Source organism: Hirundo rustica, chromosome 20 (assembly GCF_015227805.2).
Source record: "Hirundo rustica isolate bHirRus1 chromosome 20, bHirRus1.pri.v3, whole genome shotgun sequence".
Classification (NCBI taxonomy): Eukaryota; Metazoa; Chordata; class Aves; order Passeriformes; family Hirundinidae; genus Hirundo; species Hirundo rustica.
Window position 1 is genome coordinate 7,652,492 of NC_053469.1, and position 18,945 is coordinate 7,671,436.

The 18,945-nt window shown below is 53.6% G+C and overlaps 1 protein-coding gene across 1 annotated transcript in view; it reads left to right on the top strand.

The window, feature by feature from the left end:
* The window catches only part of ASTN2 (astrotactin 2), a 291,732-nt gene that overhangs the window by 201,763 nt on the left and 71,024 nt on the right, over positions 1-18,945 (top strand). Inside the window, exons 15-17 of the mRNA XM_058423166.1 lie at positions 15-280; positions 11,082-11,215; positions 12,348-12,496. Coding sequence (XP_058279149.1) covers positions 15-280; positions 11,082-11,215; positions 12,348-12,496 — 549 coding nt within the window. The remainder of the gene's footprint in view (positions 1-14; positions 281-11,081; positions 11,216-12,347; positions 12,497-18,945) is intronic.

Consider the following 18,945-nt stretch of genomic DNA (forward strand, 5'->3'; position numbering starts at 1 on the left):
TCTCCCTAACCCAGAAACAACTGAGCTCGGGAACAAGAAGGAGCTGAAATCCATGCCCTTCATCACGTACCTGTCGGGCCTGCTGACAGCACAGATGCTGTCAGACGACCACCTCATCTCGGGCGTGGAGATTCACTGCGAGGAGAAAGGGCGCTGCCCGTCCACCTGCCACCTGTGCCGCCGCCCCGGCAAGGAGCAGCTCAGCCCCACGCCGGTTCTGCTGGAGATCAACAGGGTGGTGCCTCTGTACGCCCTGATCCAGGACAACGACACCAGGGAGGTGAGTGAGCCTGTGACGGGCCGGCCCCACCTCTGTGAGCTCACTGAGCCCCCTCTCAGATCCCCTCCGCAGGGCAATGCTCCAGGATGGTGCCAGTGGTAGAGATGGCAGGTCTTGCTGCCCACCACCCACAGACCTCTCAGACCTTCATCTCTCTGCCTTCAGTGGGTTCAAGGCAATGCCATGAGCAGCCACAGTCATTCCCAGTGTCCACGCTGGTGTGCAGGATGTGTCCTGTGGTCAGGAGCCAAGCACCAGCTCAGTCCTTCACTCCTGGCTCCAAGATCTGGGACATACCTGTCTGAGGGGTGGCCAAAGGCCTCCAGGGCTCCGGTGTGGCTTTGCAAAGGCGCAGAGGGGGGGAAGAACCATCCCCTTGGGACAGTCCCACAACCACAGGAGGTCACTGTTACTCCAGGAGGGACCAGCCAGGCTGGAGGTCACCAGTCCATGGGGCTGGGCTCCTGCAAGAGCTTCAGTGTTAGTCCTGCGGAGATTGAGTTCCCATCTTCTGGGTTCTCTGCCACTCCCTCCCCCCTCTGCAGCGCTCTGACCCCAATCTCAAGTCCAGAAATGACAGACCTGCCTAAAGTCACTTATTAGCACCAAGCCTGTACTTGATTAGGATGTCTGGAGTGAGCCAGCGTGCAGCAGCTGTGAGTGGGTTCAGGAGACAATCCTGGCACGTGGAGGTGTGACCACCAGGAATGATGCTTCATCCCCTTCCCACATCCGTGGGGAGAAGAGTCCTCGTGCTTCTCCCGCTACCCAAGTTTCTGGGGGCTGTCTCTGGGGACTGTCACTCCTTGCCTACCTCTTGATCTGGTTCCTTGCTTTCCCATCTGTCAGCCCTCTTGGTCCTTGCATGAAGCCATGCCTGACATCCGCACCTCTATTCTCCTCTCTTTCTAGGTCTTTTCCCCAAAATCCCTTTCTCCCATGATGTCTGCTGTTACCAGCATGGCCAGGGCAGTGCGGGGGTGAGGCACCACAGGGGCAGGGAGAGCAGTGGGAAGGCTGGTTTCCTTCAGGCAGCAAAGATGTGCGTCCCTGCAAGAAGACATTCTTTTAGGGATACAAGAGGTGGGTTAGCCCACGAGGAGGGGGTGACAGTGAAGAGCCCAGCAGGATCTGAAGGATCTCCATGGACTCTGCATCGCCCTGTGCCCAGGTGGCAATGCCACCCCGCCTCTCTGGGCCTGGCTGCAAACTCCCCCCTTCTTCCTCCTCATCCTCCTCCTCCTCACCTGTCCCCCCAGTCCTGCCGACACTGCTGAGCTCGCCTGGGGCGCCTCCTTGTCCTGGGGAGCTGTAGTCTGTTCCACCAGCAGCCTCCCTTCCTCCCTCCTTCCCTCCCTCCCCTGCTCCCCTGGCTCCAGCCAGGGCTGGCCCCATCAGCTGCAGCTGGAGCTCAGCCCGCATTGTGCTGTGTGCTGAGGCGCTGGGAAAACCAGCAAACAAACAAAACCCCCGCAAAGCATCCAAACCAGAGACACCCCAGCAGTATTCCCTGGGGCTGTGCTCCCTGCATCTCTCCTCCTCCTCCTCTTCCACCTGCTCGCCCAGGGGTGGAGGGCCATGCCCTGGGAGCCCGTCCCTGCGTGAGGGTGCTGTGTGTGAGTCTGCTCCCCCTCAGCCCAGGGAGCTGTCCATGGGCAGGGCTGGGATGCCCAGAGGGAGCTGGGCAGCTGCAGGGTGGGGGATGCTGGCAGAGCAGGCACGAAGGGAGCTGGCAGTGGGCAGCCCATGCCAGGGCAGGTCACTTTGTGCCACCTGCAGTGCAAGGTCCTGGGGTGGGCAGCAGGTGGGACCATGCTGTCTTGTCTTGCCACCCCCTCCTTAGCTGGGTCTGGTAGTTTCAGCTGTAGGCTTCTCTTGGCAGCAGGCCCTCTCATCCCCCTCCTCCCTACAGCACATCCAAGACCATCCCCATCCTAGCTCCAGCAGGACACAGGGAGTGTTTTCTGCTTTTCCTGTCCCCACTTCTCTTTCCTAGTCATTCCCATTCTCTCAGCATGAATCCCTTGTGTTGCGTCAGCTCCACAACTTTCCCCTTCTTGCTCATTTCTGGTGGGCTGTCCTGCTCTCTCCATCCCTTCACCCCGGCTTGTTTCTCCCCCTTCTCTCCACCAGCCTCTCTCCTGCAGGATTTTTATTCTTTCCCTCTCCCTCTCCTTCTCTTGCTGTCCTTGGCACCACAAACAGGGACAAATCCTGGTTCCTGAAGGCTGAAATCCACCGCTGCTGAGGAACTTGCTGCCACCTCGGCACAAGTTCTCCACACTGGAGGTTTTTCCAGGCAGCCTGGGCTGGGCAGAGCTGTAGCTCCTTCTCTGGAGGAAGTGGAGCTCATGGGGGCCGTGTCCCTCTCCTGGAGAGGATGTTTTGGTGTGGGTGTTAGTTTGATGGTAACGCTGCCTGTGTGAAAAGCTGTCCCCATCCTCTTGTGGCATCGTGAGCTCGAGCACGATGGACGCTCATGGAGGACAGGGGCATCGTCTTTCCCTCACCTCCCCCCGTGAGCAGGGAGGGTTGCCACAAAAGGGAAAGGGATTTAGGGGTGGTAAGGAGCTGCCACCACCATGGGGACATCAGCCTGTCAACCAAGAGCCAGGACACCACCAAGTTTAAACTGTGACCATGCTCTGTGCTCTGAGAGGCTCCCCCAGGGCGTGTGCCACCAGCAGCATTCATGTATCACCTGGATGATGAAATACCCATTTTCAGCACCAAACTGGAGGCCAGGGGTGTCCCAGGTGCTGCAGAGTGGTGGTCTCTTGTGCCATAAATACGATTCTCTCTTGCCTGGGTTGAACCAAGTCCAGCATCTCCAGTCCTGAGTGCTCCATTGCCTGCTTTTCTCCCTTCATGTAGATGATTCTCAACTGATACAGCAAGTGCTGACCTTAGAGGAACTGCAGACACATCCCAACTCTCCTGTAATGTTAAAAAAACAATAATTGTAAACACGGTTCTCTTTGCATATGTGTCCACAAAGACAATGCTGTACAGAGAGATAACAAGGTCATTTACAAGGCGGATATTGACTCCTATAAACTTGGCTGAAAGTTTTCCTGTATAAGTTGAGCAGCAAAGATGAAGCAAAACACAGGTAAAGACATTTTGCCCTCTTCAGCATGTGTATTTTTGTAATGGGTTTGACTTTTCATCTGCCTTAGTGCAGTGAGTTATGTACTTTTTAAAATTTACAGCTATAGCACGGTCCAAGGCCGTGTTCTCAGTTGCTGATGACCTTGCCAGACTCTTACATGCTGGGGTTTCAGTTTCCGTGCTGGGTGTCTGCTGTGGGCTGATTTGTGATATTTCTTTGTGTGCATGTTTGAGTTCAGCTAAAACTGACCATTTCCAAGGAGGAGATGAGGTGAAAATATATTACTTCGCCCACGTGAAATGAGTTAGAAAACTCTTTATTTCCATGTCAGTGGGAATTGCTGTTTACTTCTTGCTTTGAAGCAAGGGCCGGAAATGTAAAGGGCTCCAGGAGTTTTGCCCTTTGCTTTCCAGGGAGCATTTGTCCAGAGGAAATGTCCTCAAGGAAACTCTCAGCTCTGTGTGATCTGTCCTCCCAGCCCAGCTCCAGCACAGCTCCTGCTCCCAGCAGTGGGGAAAAACAATCTCAGTATCAGGAACAGAACCAGGCCCCTCTTTTCCTTCTGTGCAGTGAGAACTACGGATTGAGTTCCTGATTGGAGTTTCTTTGTTTCCCACCTGTGGTTTAATAGTGTTGGTCAAAGAATTTGCACCATCACAGGTCACTGCAGCCTGGCTGGGGGCTGTGGCAGTGCTGGAGCTTGCCTGGCTGAAGGAGGTGCTTTTGGAGGATCGAGCAGTACTTGAAGGGCTTTGTTGAATGTCCTTTGGATGTCGTATGTTGTCACAACTGCTGTGGCTGTGGGTGGCAGGTTTGACAGGAGGGACTGCTTGCTGGAGTCCCTTCTGCCCCAGTCCCGGTCACCTGGTGGGATCTGGCTGATCCAAGTATTTTGTAGGACCATTGCTGTTGCAGCTCCTCAGTCTGAGTGCTCACACTGGGAGTTCAAAAGGTGTAAAGAGACAGAGGAGCTGTGACCTTGGCTGTCATCTTCCAGGGAATTCTCTGGAGCTCTTGGGTTCCTGCATCAGTTTTGATGGATGCCAACATCTCTCTTCTGCTTCCTCTGCGCACTGCAGCGGTGCAGACACCGCAGTGGTCCCTCCACATGAGGCTGGAGGTTTCCTTCACTGCAGGGCTGCAGAGGAAACCTCCACCAGTGTCAGTGGCTGGCCAGGCCCAACAGCAAAGAGCTTCTCTCTGTGGTGGGGCTTTCTGCTGGCAGAATGCTCTCAGCACCTCGAGGGCTGGATGCTGTTGAGTGCGTGTGGTGGGAGAGGAGAGAGATGTGGTGAGCCCAGGTGCTTTTCCTTTAGGGAGCATACTGGAATCAAAGAGCTGCTCCTCACCCCAGTCAGAGTCCCCCCAGGTTATGGTGTCTTTCCTCCTCCACCCTAAACATGCTCATGCCAGTCCTCTCCCCATGGGGTGGGCACCATCTTTCTTACAGCCCAGCACAGCCCTGGAGTGCACCCAGAGGCACAGACTGAGAGTGAGAGCACAGGTCTGTGTGATCTGCATGACCTGCAAATGTCCTTGTCCCTTGCAGGAAGGCAGGGAATATCCTGCTTCCCCCATCCACTCCAAGGCAGGGATGCTCATGTGCATGTGCAAAGCCACAGGGCAGCCGTGGCCAGGTGGAGGGGGAAAAAGGCAAAATATGTTGGGCAGTGTGGTCCCTCCTGTTCGTGGTCCATTCATTTTTCCCCCAAAAACCCCTGAAACAAGCTTCTGCAGAGCAGCTCAGCCAGCTGCAGAAATGCTTAGAGGGTGGTGTGGTGAGGGGGGTGTGGAGAAGGGAGGCAGGAGAGATCAATCTCGCTCCTACTGGGAAATGGACTCAAACTCCTGCTGTGTGTGTTTAAGGAGACAAATGGATGTGGAGCCTGGATTTTTAGGAGACCCCTAGGACCTTGCTTTAATTCGAAAATTGAGTAATCTCAGCATTTGCTGCAGCCATGGCCTCCTCGCGGCACACAGGGCCCAGCCCATGGTGTGGGGGCTTGCTGGGGGGCACATCCCTGTGCTGCTGGTCCCATTGGCCTCAGCAGGAGCCCAGAGCATGGCTGGGACCCTGGAACGGCTCTTGGAGACGACTTCTGGGGGACACCAGCTCAGATGACAACTGAGGCTGGAGCAACACTCCCTGTGTTTTCTCCCCTCTCCTTGCCAAGGAGCCATCTCCTGCAGAGCAGAGCATGGCCACCTCTGTCCGGTGTCCCCAGGCTGGCAAGGTGCTTTTAGCCAGGGTGAGAGGTGTCTCCAGGGCCATGGGCTCAGTTTGACCCCAATCCAACAGCGATGGCAGAGGTGCTGGAGGACAACACCCCTCCCTGCAGACACAGCTTCCCCAAAGCAGCCCCTCAAGGCTTGGGGAGACAGAGCCAGGGATTTCTTTTTCCTCTGCCAAAGCTGACAGAGAGCCTGGGCCAATGGGGACAGTGTTTTTGTGGTTGAGGTGAGGGGTTTTTTTGTTTGGTCCGGGTTGTGCTGCTTTTTATTTGCTGTTGCTTTGTTTTCATACCTGCTAATTGGCCTTTGTCCTCCTCCTCTGGCCCTGGAGCATCGTGCTGCAGCTCCAACCCACGTCCAGCTCACCTTTCCAGGGGAAGAATGGCTGCATTGTCGTGCCTGGGTCGGGCTGGAATGGGGAGCTTTGTGCCGAGGACGGAGCTGCTGCAGCTCACAGGGCTTTGATTTCCCCTGCTGCCAGGTTTTAGTGTCCTCTGCCTCTCCCTTGGATCCCGTAAATAACAGAACCCAGGACGCTGCCCACCTCGGGTGCTTCCAGCAGCCTGACCTTCCCAGCAGAGCACGGATGTCCCTTTGCAGGATGGAGTGCTGGTGATGCTGCTCCCGGGGAGAGGCAGCCGGAGGCAGGGAGGGTGTGGAGAACACAGGATGAGATCACCTGCCAACAGCAAAACTTCATCCTCCTCTGCTGTGAACCTGGAGCAGCCTTTTGAACACGAACTGCATCATCCTGAAAAGAGTCTCTGGCCTGGGAAATCCTTAGCTTTGCTCCCCTTTTTTGTTGTTGGTTTTTTTTTTCCCCCTTCCAGAGATGTCTAGACTAAGGAGCAGCATTTATCTCCTGTGAACAGCACTGAGCATAGCTGGAAGGGCGTGGAAGGCTTTTCCTCCAGGATGCCATCATGGTAGCATCCTGTTCAGGCTGTGGAAGCCCCTCTTGAGCCTTCATCCTCCTCCAGGGGCCCCTGCCCATGCCTGAGGGAAGTCGTGGTGGCGTGCAGGCCCCATCTCCATCCTGCAAACAGCAGGGGACAGGATGTGTCCATTTGCTGCCATATCCCTGGACATGGGATGGAGCCTGTCTGCTGGCATGGCTCTGCCTGCTTCCACCCTTCCTCCTCTCATTCTGCATTGAGAAGAACAAAAAAGCAAACAGAGACTGGGAAATCAGTGCAAAATCCAAAAATCTACAGCTAAGTTCCAGCTTCCAGATCATCTCCTTTATCTTCAGCACATCTCTGTCCAGCCTACGTGTTCACCTGTGGTTGGTTTTTTATCGCCCTGTATTTCCTTTTTAATTTTTCCAGAAACAGAGATGTGCATCCTAGACTCGGTGAGCCATATTTTCACATATCGCTGTGAGCCACGGAGAAGACCAGATATTCACAGATAAGCACCCAGCACGTGTCCTTTCAGCATCCCTTCTGCAAACACCAGCCCTGTGGTGTGTGCTGGGTCCTGCACATGCTGATCTGAGAGGTTCCTTCATGTCCTATCACTTTCCTCTCCTGGGATGTCAACAGAAAGCCCACAGTCAGAAATAACTTGATGCTTCTCCCTCCATCAGCCAGGTCTAACAGAGGACAAAGGAAGCGTTCTTCTCTATTCTGTTACAGTGTGCCTCAGCTATAAAATGGGGCCAAATGGCCTCCCCCTGAGCACAAATAACAACAGGAGAAGGATCCATATGCAGTCGAGTGTAGGATGAATGTGCTTAGCTGATCGTTTGTTTCCCTAATATTTTTTTTATGAATAGGCTTAGCTTATGGTAAGATGGGACTTTATGGTCCTGTAAGTCTTGCTTGTGTCAAAACGAATGAACTAGCCATCCTAGGGGGGAACTATCAATCCAATATATGTGTGTGCATGGGTGTGGGGAATCAGACCTATTATACCTTTAAGAGCAAATTAGATGCTGTTCCTATGATTCATAAAGCTATATATCTAATGGCATGACTCGTCATCTAGAAAATAAACGTTTCGAGCCAGTTTCTCATCTCATAAATTTCCCCTCTGGCACCGAAGGACATAAACTAAATGGGCTGACTCACAGGGAAACAATACAATTTGGATACTTTTAAATGAGAGATAAAATTGCCTCAGGGCACGGAGGGGTGTTGGGGTCCCGGGGAGTGTTTGGCGAGCACAGGACGGTGCACTGGGGGCCACTGCCATTCCCAGCAGATCAATGGCTCCTGGAAAGCCCTCCATGATTCCAGACCCTGTTGGGCCTGTGGGAACATGGCCACCATGGTGAGGTATCCAAAATGGAAGTGGTCATGTTTGAGATGGACTTGTGTAGGGGCTGTGTCCTGGCGGGGAGGAGAGCACTCGTTGCACATTTCTGGGCAGCGAAGGACAGAGAATGTGGAGAGCCCAGCTCAAGGCAGGAGGGGAAGGTGGCTCTCAGTCACCAGAGATCAGAAAGGTCTCTGTGCATTCATTCCCACCTGAAGCTTTCCCAGAGGCTGCATCTTCCCATGGGATGGATCTCAGCACCTTCACTGCATCCTTGTCCATCGCTCTTGGTCCTCCTGTGCCACTGGGCTCCTTGTGTTTGGGTGGCAGCTGCCATTCCCTTCTTCCGTGTGATCTCACTCATTTCTGCCCCCCCTCAATTTGCTCTTGATGCTTCCCCACCCCCCAGCACGCGTTCCCCAGCACCAGAGGGAAAATCCCAGGAGTCACTGCCTTGAAATTCCACTGGAAAGCAGGAGAAGTCGTAGAATCACAGAATCATTTATGTCGCAAAAGAGCTCCAATACTGAGTCCAGCCTTTAACCAATAACCCCCTTGTCACACCATAGCACTAGTGCCTCATCCAGTTGTTTCTTGAACACCTCCAGGGATGGGGACTCCACCATCTATCTCAGCAGCCCTTTCCAAGGCCTGAGCACCCTTTCCATGGGGAAATTCCTGCTGCTGTCTAGCCTGACCCACCTCTGGCCCAGCCTGAGGCCATTCCCTTTCCTCCTGTCCCTGTTCCCTGGGAGCAGAGCCCAACACCCCTGGCTGTCCCCTCCTGTCAGGGAGTTGTGCAGAGCCACAACATTCCCCTGAGCCTCCTTTTCTCCAGGCTGAGCCCCTTTCCCAGCTCCCTTAACCACTCCTCACATGCCTCACTCTCCACCCATTCTCCAGCTCCATTCCCTTCCCTGGGCACGCTCCAGCCCCTCAATGTCTTTCTTATCATGAGTGGCCCAGAACTGGACACAGCACCCAAGGTGTGACCCCACCAGTGCCCAGCACAGAGAGACAAGCCAGGGACAAGCCCTGGCTCTCCCAGCCTGGCCTCCTCCTGGAGGCAGGAGCCGGCACGGGCGGCCGTGGAGGTGTGCTCACCGTAATGAGCCCAGCGTCCACCCCCTAACCTGGTTTGTGTGAAGGGTGACACAAGGCAGATGACAGCTGGGTACCTGAAGGATCTAATTAAAACGTGCGTGAGGCTGGGCAGGCGGAGCGCAGGGGATTGCTCATCCAGCTAGTGCTTAACAGCAGGAAAAAGGAAAACAAGGAATCCACTACTGGGTTTACTGCAGGGCATGGATGGGGTGGGTGGGGTTTCTTCCCCAAGTTGGGGATGTGCAGGGCAGAGCTGGGTTAGGGGACAGGGTGCAGAGTGACAGGGGCTGGGGGACAGTGGAGTGGTGGCATCAGTGTGACAGTGCAGCTCTTCCCGGGATCGCCCACATCCGTCTTCACCCGCAGCGCCTGTCTGTGCGCACAGGTACCCTCAGCAGAGGGTATTTATCTTGCTTCCTAGGGAGAGCACATGCTTCCCCATCCATCTGCATGCATCCTTCGCGGTTCCTTTCCTGCACGGACCCGCCGCTCTCTCTGCAGACGTGTCTGCATCCATTTATCTGGGTGTCAGATAAACCCCTCTCTTCATTCCTCTCTACGATTACTTTGGATGCCCTTTCCAGCCCAGCACTTCAATTACTTTCTAAAGAATGGAGTAAAATAATGTCACATTTTCTTTCTTTCCCGTGTTCGTTCCTTCCTTGGGTTTTTGGTTGTTTTTTAGGTTTGTGGGGGGGTTTTTTTCCCATTTTTTTCCATCTGGAACAGTCCCATTTTCTAAATGCCTGGAAGCAGAAAAATTTTGCAGACTCAAGGGCCTTGAGGTGCTTTGTTAAAGGTGCTGGGGGTGTTTGGGGAGAGCGACAAAACCCCGGACAATGGGAGCCTTGACGTCAGGCTCTATTTATACCTTCTCCTTTCAGAAACCTCCCTGGAATGGAGCTTTTCCTAGAGTTTTCTGCTCAATGCTGCAGCCTGAGCTGTCCCTGTCCTCCTCAAAGGGCACAGTTTTATTTCTAGGCGTACCCTTGCAGCGCAGGCCATATCACCAGGGCCAGGCTTCCGCAGGCAGCTTTCCATGGGAGGAACAGTGTTGCCACAAGCGAGGCTGCTCCATGTGAATGAGGACCTGTGGAGGTGTTTCAGCTCCCAAATGTGCCAACTGAAAGGTCAAAAGCATTACAGAGCTTTGTTCTAGTGGCTGGTGTTTTGATGTTCTGATTATTCTAGATGGGCATTGTGGCTTTGCAGGGTTGGGTTGGATGTTGGCTCTGTGTGTGTGAAGGAGAGATGTTTTTTGGAGCTGGAAATTTAATTACAGGCAAAGAGTAGTGGGAGAAAACACCGTAAACCCATGTGGTCCAAACTACAGCAGGGTATGGAGTGAGGGATGGCCCATCCTGCGGTGTGAGCACCCTGAGCTGGGGGATGAGCACAGCAGGGACACTGAGGGGTTACACCTGGAGGGCTTTGCCAGTTCTCAACACAGTTATTAATCCAGGGGTTCGTTGGTGTTATCAGGAGCAGTCAGGGTGGCTCCTGGCAACATCCTGCAAGTATTTTCCAGGTTTTATTTTTTCCTCCCAGGTACTGCTGTTTTGCTTGCAGTGCTCCTTAGACAAGTGACTAAAGCAGCAGTTTGCTTGCAGGAGGGCGCTTTGTGTGAATGGCAAACCTGTGAGAAGGATGGAAGGGGTCTGTGATGTGGGCAATGTAGGCATTACTTTATTCTCAGGGGGCAGAAGGGCACAGGGAAGAGTGCAAGAGTTTCACTGCACACAGCAGCAGCGTGCAGGTACCGTGTGTATTCTGTTCACTGTCACAGAGGAACTTGTGCTTGTGCTTCTTCAGGCAGCTCAGGCCTCCCCACAGGAGATCCCCACTCCAAAAGCATTCAAGGATCAGCCAGCATCACTCAGTACCTGGGATTTAAACCCAGGGAGGTGAAGGACCGTGCCCAGGGCCATGCAGAGAGGCCATGGCAAAGCTGAGGAGGACACACTGCCCCATCCCGTGCTTCCTGATCCCAGGGCTCTGCACGCTTCCCCGGATGCTCAGCCCCACAGCCGAGCTGCTGGCCAGATTTCAGTGAGTCTTTTGCACACGTGTTCATGCTTTTTGTTCTCACATCAGGCCTTCAAGGGAGCCCTGATGAGCTCATACTGGTGCTCTGGGAAAGGTGATGTTATCGAAGACTGGTGCAGGTGCGACCTCAACGCCTTCGATGAGAACGGACTCCCCAACTGCAGCCCTCTCCCTCCGCCTGTGTACGTATCCCTGAGCCCCCCATGGACCACCAGCCCCTTTCCTGTGGGTTACAGCCCCCAGAACCACCCCATTTCCCAGGGGCTCAGCCCATGGGCACCTCCTTCTGCACCCTTGGGCCTGGGGGCTGCAGTCCAGCCCTCCTCATTGTGTGACTGATGCCTTTAGGATATCCTGGCTCTGGCTGTGGCCCTGGAAGGTTTCCTTATAGATTTTCATCACCTGATTAGCAGGGCTTGTAGAATGGGATTTCAAATGCTGAAAGAAATGGAATTACAGAGCAATTCATTGTGGCTTGTCAGAGCAAGAGCAAATCAGGAGCAAACTGATGGGGAATTAGCTGAGAAAGCAGGAAGACTGGCTCCAGCGAGCCACAGGGAGCTGAACACCTTCTTAGTGAGCCAGTATCCTCAGAGGGGATTCATTTCCCATCTCAAGTCCAGCAAACATGCTGTGTGTTTGGAGCCAGACCTTCCATAGCTCTGTACTTGGTGTTGTCATCTACCCCGGAGCAGAGGGAGTGGACGCCTCTGCATTAGCACGGCCAGGAGCACAGAGCTCCTCTGCCTTCATCCCAGCCCACGTTGTTCCTGCTCTGGCCAGGAGCTCCTGCACAGCTGCCCTGCTCTGGCTCTCACCCACGCCCCTCAGAGGTTTGCAGCTGGGTGAATTCACGCTGCTTCTCCCCTCTCTCCCTCCCTCACCTCTGCTCGCTGGTGATGCAGACCTGACCCTGCCCTCCTGCGGGCTCAGCCCTGCTGGGTTTCAAGAACCTGGATCATCTCTTGTTTTCCTCTTGGGGTGCTGGTCCTTTCTTACCTTGCTGAAGTCCAGCAGCTCTCCCAGACAATGAAGGCCTCTTTAGATGAGATAGTTGAGGTTGCATGAGCTTGCCTTCTCCGGGAGCAGAGGGAGGCTCCCAAGAGCACACATTGCAATGGGCTGGACTCAACTGAGCTTCAGCTGGAAGTGCTCAGGAGCCTGCTCTGCCTCTGTGACCGCTGTGCTTGGGGCTTTGTGGGCACACCCACGTGTGAATGCCGGCCTTTCTAGGGGTCGTGCTGCTCAGAGATGTGGATTCCTCCCCAGGAAGGGAGCTCATGTCTGTCTTGTTTTCTCACTGTCTCCCGCCAGCCTGCGGCTGTCCCCCAGCGTGGAGCCCTCGAGCACCGTGGTGTCTCTGGAGTGGCTGGATGTGCAGCCTGCCATCGGGACCAAGGTGTCAGACTACGTCCTGCAGCACAAGAAGGTGGATGAGTACACGGACACAGACCTTTACACAGGTGGGTGTGAGGGAGGAAACCTCCTCGTGGTGCAGGGGGCTCCTGGCGATGCTTCCTGCGCCCTGCCTGGCTTGGAGCAGCTGCTTTGGTGGAGAGTGGTACAGAGAGCCAAGGTGTTACATGAGGTATCAAACCCACTCCATTTAGGATGGGTTTCTGGAATCTTCTGCAGGCATGGCTGTTTGAGGGGAAGGGGGGTTACAAAAACATGGTGAGGCAGAAGGAAATTGCCCATTTTTGGGCAGGAGAGCTGTGAGTTGGAGTTTCTGAAGTAGGTGTTGATGTGGTCAGTCTGAAATGCCACAGGATGGTGGTTGTAGGGGGAAGGTCATCCCTCAACAGCTCAAGGGCTTTACTGGTCTGTTCCAGTGAGTGACCAGTGACCCACCTTTGAAAGGACACTTTCAGTTGTCTTGCCCGCCTATCAAAGGGTCTCAAAATCTGCCATATTTAGGGAGATCATTTAAAGAGCGCAACATTTCTCCAGGAGAACCTGAAACTTCCATGGGTTGGAGTTTAGTTCTCAGGCTTGTACTGAGTGCTCTACACCTTAAAAAGGCTTTGTCAGCAGCTCAATCCATGCTCCAGGAGCTGCTGGACAAGGCAGAGGGCTGTGAAGGGTGGGACTTGATTTGAGTGAGTCAATGATGGATTTCAGAAAATAGGACTTGAGACCCTGAGTGATGGCAGTGCTGCAGGGAAAGCCAAGCAGAACCTACTGCTTTTTGCTTGAGGGTTTTGGATGTAGCCTTTTAAAAGAAGCTCACAGGAATTGGCAGAGGCAGCTGGATTGTTGGCTAAAGCAAAGATTTACCTGGGACAGGGCTGGTGTTGGAGTGCAGCCCCTCACTGTCCACATGCAGACTTGAACAGGCTGCCAGGGCACCCTGGCAAGATGTTTAGCAGTGTTTCCCTGTTGGGGAGACGAGCTCAGGAAGATCATTTAGACCTCACAGCCACAGGGAAGTTTCCACCCTCTCTGTTCACCTCAAGCCCATCTATTCTGCTTCTGCTGCATAGATGCCATCATATTCAAAAATTGTGTGCTACAAGAGCTGGCCTGTTTCTGCTGGAGAGAGCCAGATTCCCACCTCCTGGGGGGGTCCAGCTGTTTGTGGAGACCCCTGCAAGAAGGAGCAGGGGTCTCCACGAACAGGAGACCTGTAGGAGGTCCCTGGCTCATACACCAGTCCCATCCCACGGGACCTTTCTCCTACATCTTGCCAGCATCCCCTCCCGGTGTGGCCGTGGACCCTGGGTTATGTCTCTGGTTTCACGGCATGGAAGAAGGTTTGTTCTTTATCTTGGAGAGGCACCTTGCAGTAACGGAGAAAGAAAACAAGCCACCAAAGGAGGAGCTTTGTTTTGGATGGGGATTCCAGATTGCTCGCACATCAGTCAGGTGAGGCCACACCAGGGAAACGTGGGGTTTCTCCTTTGAAGTGGCTGGATCTTTGCCTGGCAGCCAGAATAGGAAATGCAGATTATTATTATTATTTTCTTTTATGGCTGCCATGTGTCTGACAGGCAATTGAATTCATTGTGGGGAGCTTCCCTTGCCTCTGCCTTCTCTGGAGGCCTGTTTGGGACAGAAAACCCTATTAACAATTAAAGAGAAAAGCAAATCCTTAATCTCTCATTTTTTTCCCCCTGCGTTGTTTATAACCAAACAACATTCCTGCCTTCATTCCTTTCTTACCCTACAGGCCTCTAATGCCAGATGACTTGATTCCTGCAAATACCTTGTGCAGGTTTGCAGAGGTGCTGGCTGCTACAGCTCTCTACAGCCAAAAATCCTGCCCTGGATATCCCCTGACCACCATCACCCACCCATCCTGCTGCACCACAGCTCCTCCCATCTGAGCAGCATCCACAGAAACAATAACACAGCCTCAGAGGGGGAATCTTTGGGAAGGGAGTGTGGGATAAGGAATTTGGATGGCTTTTGATGGATGTGGGCAGATGTTCCTTCCCCATCAGGCTCCCAGCTGCTGGCAGGGAGGAACAGGTTGTTCCCACTGCTGGGAGGTACACCCAGAGGTATTTGCAGAGCAGGCCAACTCTGGGCTGAGAGGATCTGGCAAAGTTGTAGAGCTCTTGAGGATGCTGCCACTCATCCCTTGGAACTCTTGAGTTTAAGTGAGTGGGTTATTTGTACTTGGACAGCAGATTTGTTTGCTTTATTGAAGTTGTAGCCATTTTTTATTTGGATTCCTGGCACTGACAGGGGTTAGGGCTCTGCCAACCTGTTCTTCGTTCTCATGGCAAACTAGGCTGTACCTGGTCCCAGCCTCACCTGCCTTCTGCCTTCCTCCTGCCCCTCAAAAGCCTCCAGTCTCTCACCCTTGCAAAACTCCTTGGCCTCCGCCTTGTCCTGCAACTGGGAGATGTAACCATTACCTTTAGCCAGAAGACATTTGCTCCTCTTCGTCTTGGAGCTGAGTCAGGAGGGGGTTTTGAGGCTGGTCTGACGTGGGTCCCCTCTGCTCCCTGCTGGGCTGCACATGGGACAGGGATGCTGCAGGGCACGCCAAAGGGAGCCAGGAGCCTGCACGGGCCGGGTGCCCTCGGCCGTATGAGGTTTCTTTAAGAGGCTTGTTACTGGTGCTTAGAAAAGCACAGCCCTTGGCCCATCTGAGGCGGAGAGGAGGTGAACTCGTGTGTGAAACAAACCACGCTTTCAACACCAGCGCGCGGGGAGCGAGCGGCTCCGCGCGCGGGAGCCAGCCGAGAAGACGGAGAGCAATTACATCCCACACTGTTTATTAAAACTTGTGGAAATTACTCATAACTCCATGTGTGCGACGGCTTTGTAGTTGAGTGATGCTCTTTGTTTGAACGCGGGGCTCTCGCAGAGGGCGTGAGCGCGCGCGCGTGTGTGTGTGTGTGCGCCGAGCCCGCCAGCGCATTATGTCATGGACCAAGCAGGCGCTGCACTTGAGAGAGGGAGAGGGAGAAATGTGTTTTACAGGGTGAGGTACAAACTGAAATGGCTGTGAACATCTGGAACTGATATTAGGCTTGGAAAATGTTTTCTGTCACTCCAACACTCCTCTGGAGGAAGGTTTCTGAAGTTAAGAAGCTCCAAAGGGGATGAGGGGGAGGGATGAGGGGATAACATGGCTGTGGTGCAAAGTGCTTTTCATGTCTCCATTCCCTAAGCTGGGCCGTGTCCCTGCATCTGCCAGACACAGCACCTGGGCTATCACCACTTCTCCTTGTTGTGGTCCTGGCTTAGGAGGTCCCCTGGACCAGCTGAGCCCCCCTTGCCTGAGCGAGCCCTGCACGGGGAGCGCAGCATCTTCCAGCCTGTGCTGGAAGACAGAAGGATCCTCGCCCTGGCTTTAGGGTTGGGAGGTGGGGAGCTAAGCTGGGAGGCCTTGTCTGAAAGCTGAAGGGTGAAATCCTCAGGAGGGAACAGGCAGATCTATGCCTGGTTTAACACCACCTGGACCTTCTCTGGGGCCCACCGGGGAGGTTGGACCCACCTGCAGATGGGGAGGCTGCTGTGAGTTTGTGTAATGCAAGGTTTAGAAGTAAAAAAAATAGCACTTTGAATGTGTTTGTAGGACATTTTGAGGGATGTCTGGGGGAGGAGGAAGGGCTGGGCTTGGCTATGTGATGGATTGGGGTTCATGGGTTGGGCTGTGCTGCACCTGGGGTGGTGGCTGTGTTGCTGCTGTGATGTTCTCAGTCCCTTTCTCAAAGTTCTCTCCCTGGTGCAGTTTTCCTCCCCTCGTGCCCACATCTCCGTTGCTGCTGGGTCTCTGAACACCCATCTTTGGGGGCTTGTGGGGGGCTGCCATGTGTCTGCACTGGGCATGGTGAGGAGGCTGGGGAAGGGGTGGCTTGAGAGTGTCTCAAAGAACTTTGCCGGTGATAAGTCAGACCTTGCACACTTTGACGTAGGAATGGACCCTCTCTTAATTGGCAGATGGAGGGGACAAAACAACACAAAGAGATAAAATTCCTTCCCTGTGGTCACAAGAGCCTTGAATCAATCTCAGCATGAGAGCCTCAGCACGGGGCAGTACTAACCTGTGAGGGCAGAGGCAGGTGCAGACCTGGACCCCCCAGCTTTGTGCCCTGTCCTGTGGTCAGTCTTCTGTCAGGACCCTCAGGCTGACCATTGAACCTGTCTGCTTCTCCCAGTCATTCACCACCACCGGGGTGAGCAGCCCTGGACATGAGCACAGCACATGCAAGAGCTTGAGCATGAATCCACCTCCTCCTGCCTGCGCTTCGGCATCACAGGGGGAACAGCTGGAGACACGCAGAGAAACAAAGCATCACTTGGCTCTCGCCGTGGCTGAGGGTGGCAGCGAGTGTGAATGAGGTGTTGTCCCGATGCACTGCTGGCTCTGTGCTGCTAATGGCAAATCACAGGAGGATTAGGAGGCTCTGGCCCTCTCCCAGCCCTTCATCTTCTGTCCTGCTCTGTGTTGGCTCCCACGCTGTGGTTTTGCCCATTTTCTGTGCATTTCACAGCTCGGTGTGTGCTGACAGCTGAATCGGGGTAGCTGGGGATGTTGTGGGGTGTCGGTTGAACAGAGACAACAAACAGGTAAACAGCTCACCTGCCTCTGTGCAGCACTCGGTTTGGGGTGCCATGTCCAAGCAGGACAGGTGAGATCTCAGCAGAGACTCCCAGGCTTTAACTCTGATGATGTCAAGGGATCCTGGCTGCTCTGGGGTCCTTTTGCCAGGACAGTGACCACGAGCATAAGAAGTAGCCCTCATCCAGAACAGCTTGTAATCCTCAAAGAAAGGAGAACAGGAACACAGCCTGCTGAGTGAGCCTGGTGGAGACCTCAGAGCAGGAGAATGCAGAGTCTGGCAGCTCAGAGCCTTCTGCTGTGCTGGGACACACGGGACTGTGGTGTGGAGCAGACCCAGCAGGTAACCTGGGAGGGTGTCTGGACAGCAGACAGGGCAGGAAGATGTGCAGGAGGGGAGGTATGGTGCTATAAAACCTGAGCACATCACCACATCGGCATTACAGACTGCTCTGGAGCAGAGCTGCTCTGCAGAGGAGCCTGTGCACAGCATCGTGCCTGTAAAAGAAAGCAGAAGAGGTCTGCTCAGAAGGCTGAATGTTTTGTACACTTGCAGGTTGTGCTCTGTGTTGAGGCTCGGGAGTGTCTTATTTATAACTTCACAGTTGTGATGTGTCTGGAAGGCTGGGGATGTATGGATATAGCTATGGCAACCAGCTCTCCCAGACACACTTTTGTGTGCAAGCTGTGCTGCTACTGCCCTGTGAAAACCTGAGGTAGGCTGGGAGAAGAGGAGAAAAGACTGCCTGGCCAGAGCAAATACTGTTCCTGTCAGAAAGGAGTCAGGGCAACCATGTTGCAGTCCCATTGTAAGCCTTAAAATTGTCTTTAAGAGTGCTGACTGGCAGACTGGCCACCACAGAGAGCAGCAGGAGGAGCCGACACTGCCCTTAGGAAGTTACAGGAGCTTGAGGTCCAGCCAGGAGCTGGGTAAATACATGAACATTGCTCCTGCCTCTTCTGCAGTTAACACATGGGTAAAGATGTTTTTAACACCCAGAGTGCCCTTCTTGAGTGCTGAATCCACTTCACTTGTTAGCAGAAGGAAAGATGATTCAAAAAGAAGCCTTTGAAGTGAAGGTCAGGTTTTTGGAAGCTGCTTCCTGGGATGTATTGTGAAATAGCACCAAGCAAGTGCTTAATTTTGGCCATTACCCTCACTGTGAAGCTCCGGTTTCTCTTTCCCTGGGACAGCTGTAGTTATTTCCACCTACCAGTGTCATTTTTGTATCCTGGAAAGCAGAAGGGAGGTGGAGGGTTCTCAACTCTCAATTACGGTTGAGTCAGATGCTGAAAAATTTCATTAATTCACATTTCCATATGGTTGTTCCAGGGTTCTTTTTTATTATTATTATTTTTATATGCCCAGACACCCTTTGGCCAGAACTGGGCATTATCTTTGCTTTCTCCCAAATCACTTTATAGGTGGAGACCTGGGACCGTCTGCCCTTTTCCTGCTGTCTGCAGAGGATGGAGCAGCCTGGCTGGTGCCACGAGTGTGTCATGCACTTCAGGAGCACTGTGTTTGCCAAGGGCTTTGTGCTGTCTGCTCAGAGCTGCCTCTCCCTCAAGGACAGCTGTGGATGCTGCCTTCTAGCTGAGAAGCCTCTGAACTTCTTACATGGCAGTTAATGAGGCCAGTGGTGGAGTTTTGTTTTTCTTTTTTTACTAGTCTGTAATTTTATCCTCTAGGATTAAGTTTCTCCTGATCTGGAAAAGTCAAGGCCACAAATCCATCTTGTCAGAAAGCATCAAAAGCCAAGGCTGCTAACACAGCCAGACGGATCACGGCATGCGAGTGCAGAGCAGTGGAACTTTTTCATAGGAGCCTTTATTGACTAGACAGGCTTTTTTAATCAATAAATTGTGGCTGGAATTTGGAGGGAAGCTCAG